Genomic DNA, 4,810 nt, shown 5'->3' with positions numbered 1-4,810 from the left:
GCAAAAAAAACTTGACATTTCTTTCCCTTTTGCAGATGTGGTAGTAATCTTTCTACCAGAAGCTGTAAAGGGAGTAAGATTTGAACTCAAACACAGAGACAAAAAGAATGTTACAAGAAAGGAACAAAACAATCAATTGAATTATTTCAATAGTAATAAGGACATAAACCTCAATTGGAATTCCTTCAAGAAGTGGCCTAAACCTCCCTTTTCATGCAATGTCAATACTTCCTCCCTTTCCCATCCAAATTCTCCATAGCTCCTCCTTCAACTCGGAGTGCATCGAAATGTCCCTCTCGAAGAACTTAACACAAAACTTCTCTAACAAAAATTGAGCTATTATACAAGTGCCACTAAGGGTTGTGATGGAATGTGGTATGTACTCCTCTGTCCTTAATAAGAGGTTCTGGATTTGAACCATGGGTATGGAGTATGGAGTCGTGTTTGGTAAAAAAAACTCGTTACCCCAACAATGTGGGACTTCCCAATGTGAATCCGAAATTAGTTGAGCTTCAATACACACGTATCGAATACCAGGTGGGAAACCAAAAGAAAAAGAATTATACAAGTAATGAATAGGCTTCTCCATCTTTCATTCCAAACACCAAACATGCAAGAAACATGACATTGTCTTTCCAAAAGACAAAAGAATGTTACACCCTCAAATGTGAGGAATGCAAAAGGAACAAAACAATCAATTGAATTATTTCAACAACAATAAGGACATACAATCAATCCATTTTCATTACATTCAGGGCATTTCATTGAATCAACCTCATCATCATCTTCAAGAAGAATTTTCTTACTTCCATTGCACTTGAAACACATAATAAACCTCATTCCTGCACACCCTTCACAAGGACATTGAAAATTATCAATTGGAATTCCTTCAAGAAGTGGCCTAAACTTCCCTTGTTCATGCAATGTCAATACTTCTTCAGCTCCACCAATGTATCTTCCTTTAATAAACAACCTTGGAGGCACAACTTTCCAATCCAAAATTCTCCATAACTCCTCCTTAAACTCAGAATGCATCGAAATGTCCCTCTCAAAGAACATAACACGAAAATTCTCTAATAGAAATCGAATACTATGACAGTCCTCAAACGTTTTTCTTATCCCTCTAAGGCCAGTTGTGTAGAGGATTACTGAATCACATCCTCCTGGTGGACACTTCTCTTCAAATTCCAATAAGGGGTCTACAATTTCCTCGAGTTTTCGAGCTTTTAAAGGTGGTTCCTTTTCTTCATCGTCATCTTCATTTTCCTCTTCTAGTGGTTTGAAAATCTTTTCTTCAATCTTGGCCTTTCTCTCTTCTTCTTGAGCTTTAACTACCATGACTGCTTCCTCAAATAAAGCAAGAAGATTAGGATCAAAAAGGGTACCTGAATCCAAATCCGGCCGCCTAAAATTCGACACATCAAAGTCTAATAAAGGGGTAATAAAATTATCATCAAAAGTCTCATTCTTTGGCTTCAATGGGCTTATAAAATTCTCAACATTTTCTCTTAAAGGTTCAGACTTTTTCACCTTTACAACAACAGGCCTTACGTTCTCTTTATCTTCGATTTCGATTTCTTGATCTTCAAGATCCTTCATTAGCTCAGAAACATCAATTATCTCAGCTTCTTGATCTTTTACGCTGCTCGGAACATTCTTCTGGATAGGAGTTAATGGAGATTGGGAGTTAAATTGGGAAGAATTTGATTTTCGTGGCGAAGAATGAATATACCCATCTGATGCATTTGAATGGAGGACTCTTTCTGGTTTCAAATACCCAATTGTTTTGATTGTCTTCAATTTCTTGAGAAGTTTTCCCTTCATAGTCTTCATTTCTTGAAATTCTCCAACTGTAAGTACTCAAAATCTGCAGATTCTGAAAATGGGGTTTGGAAAAAGCTTCAAGATTTGGGATTAACAATGAGATAAAAGTATTGGGTAGCAATAAAAATCTTGGATTTTAGTAAGTGAAATTCTTGTTTTGATGTGCAGAGGAGGAAAGATGATGCTGAGGTGTTTTAACGGCTAGAAACTGCTGACTGGCACTTTTTAAATTTGAAACTATTTGTTGGGGAGGGAATTATTATCATGATTTAGGGTACATGGTAGGAAATTATACACCCTTAGCACCTACTACCCCCCTATCCCTATGCTAAATAATGTACACTAACACCATCTCCGACCACGCTCTATTTTACTCTCTACTATTTATATTTGGAGAGTAAAATAGAGAGTGGATTGGAGATTTCCTAACATGTGCCTTTCATGTTAGATCGAGGAAATGATCTCTTATTGTCACTTACAGTTTTGAATATTAAAAAAAATGATTTTTTTACAGATTTTTTATGTGTTATTTCTCTGTTTATGCGACATATTTCTTGTAAAAAAAAAGGCACAAAACTAAAATATATGTGTAAAAGATTATATTCTTATTCTTAATCATCGAGGTATATGACGATATTTAGAAATTCATTATCCTTAATCAAAGGTTTTCGAGTTTAAGCATAATAATTGAAAACATATTTTAAATGAAGATAAATTTAAATTAAATTTCAAACTTAATTCGACAGGATTATGTTAAATTTGTTTTTCTTATTACGTTTCATTATTTTTTTCTGTCTACTATTTATTTTTTCAGCTAAGTTAAATCATATCTTAGATGCAAGAGTTGCAGCATAAGAGCCCTATCCTACAATTAGTGACATGATTATTGTCTTAATTAGACACCATCTGATGCAGCTTAAAACCTCTTTCTAATATTCAAGCTTCTATTCTTTTATATCATTTTAAAAAAAAATTAATATCGATCCAAAATCAAGAGTTCAAACAAAGATCAAGTGCAAAAGTAACCCTATCCAACAAAATAAAATAAAACTAAAAAATGATTTCCAAATTGAGACCCTAGTTGTTCTTGTCTTCTCCTTTATATGTGGTGATAGTAATGCAATATTCAAATCAATATCTGAGGTTTTAAACTTAAATTAAAGCAATAAAATTGCAAATTCAAAACAAACAAACATGATTTTCCTAATTTAAATGGGACGAGACGATTTTAGTGAAACGGAACGTGAATCACGTGACATGACAAAACAAGTTGTTAACGGGATAGAGATGGCTGAGACGGGATAGATGGGACGATTCCATAGGCCCCCCACGCGTCCCATGAATAACCCTAATGGAATTGTCCTGTCCCATTTGACAGCCTTACTGGTTAGTATACAACATGACTTGACTTTCTTTGGACTTTGGAGGCTGTAGTAACGGTCATAATACTACTAGAGGGACCTTTCCTTCCTTTTAATCTTTTATAAAAAGGACCAAAAGTGAAATGTAACTATAATAAGTTTTTGAAAAAGAAAAGCTACCAACCTATGAATTTCTCCCAAGTAAAAATGTTATTTTAGTTGAGTAGGTGATCTCCCTAATATGAAGATTCGAGATAAAATACCATATGTCTGCTTTCTTTGTCGAGCTTGTTCTATGAGACTTGTCTAATTTGACTTATCTCTCCTATGTAATTTGCGAAATATTACATTGAAGCAAGATTTACGTTAAGCCGTTAGTTCCCTTGTCATAAAAAAAAATTGCTATTCTAATTTAAAATTTAAAAATAGGATAATTCAGAAATAATTGAAGTTCAAAGACTTTTTTCAATTGACCATAAATATTATTATACATGTCTCAGAACAATCGTAGAGAAAATAATTAGTGACATTAAATAAAAGCTAAATAATGGTTATTAAGTGCACATGCCTGATAAATAACACGAACATTATTGGCCTTCAGATTTATCCCTATACCATGAAATTGATTTATATATATTCTTCGCAATAATTTAAACTTTATTCGGCCTCTTCTTTTTTGAGAATTTGACATAAATAGTTGTCCATTAAAATAATATTCTGCAAATGTATATTCCTTGTAATTAATGTATGATATTCAAATTGTTTTTTGGAAAATCCGTCATTCCATTTAACAGTTGAAATTGTAGAAAGAGATTAAGATCGATCAAATTTATTTTCTTTGAGCTAAATGGCATGATTGTAGAACTATAAAAAAATAGGATCTTCTAAAACAAAAGAAAATAGATTGTGCCAATGGGGAGAGGTTCTAAGACCTCTTTCATGTTAGATGCTAAAAATGGAGAAAACTAGAGAATAACTAAAACTTCTATGGATTTTCTGATCTTGTTTCGAATGCCTTCTATTCTCCGTAAAGCCTCCTTTTTAATTTATAGGCCCAAAATTTAAACTGTCACCTCAATGTGAAACGACAACACGCTTAGGTATTGAAAAGGTTAGTTCATAGCACATGCCTATGCCCTAACGCCCCGCTCGAAGCTGATTGGAGTAAATAAGTATGTGACTCAAGATTGATTATTGGCCTTTCGACTATCATTATGACAACTTTCCAACTGTAAGGTGGTTTTCTCCTAGCGAAGCTTGTATCTGGTATCCGGTTGCGAGTCTGTCATGACCAAAATCGGTCATGAGTGGCATCCACACTAACCTTCTGGTGGGAGAATCAATACTATACCCCAAACTAAACATCCTAATATAGAAATAGGCATTTAAAGATGTGGAACATGTTTAATAATAGTTTTAAAACTGAATTCTCATAAACTCAGAAAACTAACCAACAACATAACCATGCGGAAGTTAACCCCTAGAACCTGAAAGTCATCGTATCAAAACTACTAAGTAACAGTCTAAGATAAGGGGATGCAACCCCGAAACAATAAACATAACATAAGTCTGAATGGAATAGTCTAAGTCCGAAAGAATGGACTACGAGGTAAGATGGATCCACG

General features: G+C 34.0%; 1 protein-coding gene across 1 annotated transcript; it reads right to left on the bottom strand.

Annotated features, from left to right (window-relative positions):
- Positions 1-611: 611 nt before the first annotated feature.
- Positions 612-2,188, bottom strand: LOC129886667 (uncharacterized). Its single transcript, XM_055961453.1, has one exon. It carries the CDS (start codon positions 1,831-1,833, stop codon positions 709-711), a length of 1,125 nt encoding a protein of 374 aa, XP_055817428.1. The 5' UTR covers positions 1,834-2,188; the 3' UTR covers positions 612-708.
- Between the last annotated feature and the right edge of the window lie 2,622 nt (positions 2,189-4,810).

The sequence above is a fragment of the Solanum dulcamara genome, chromosome 1 (genome assembly GCF_947179165.1).
Source record: "Solanum dulcamara chromosome 1, daSolDulc1.2, whole genome shotgun sequence".
NCBI lineage: Eukaryota > Viridiplantae > Streptophyta > Magnoliopsida > Solanales > Solanaceae > Solanum > Solanum dulcamara.
This window is presented reverse-complemented; position numbering and strand designations above follow the sequence as displayed.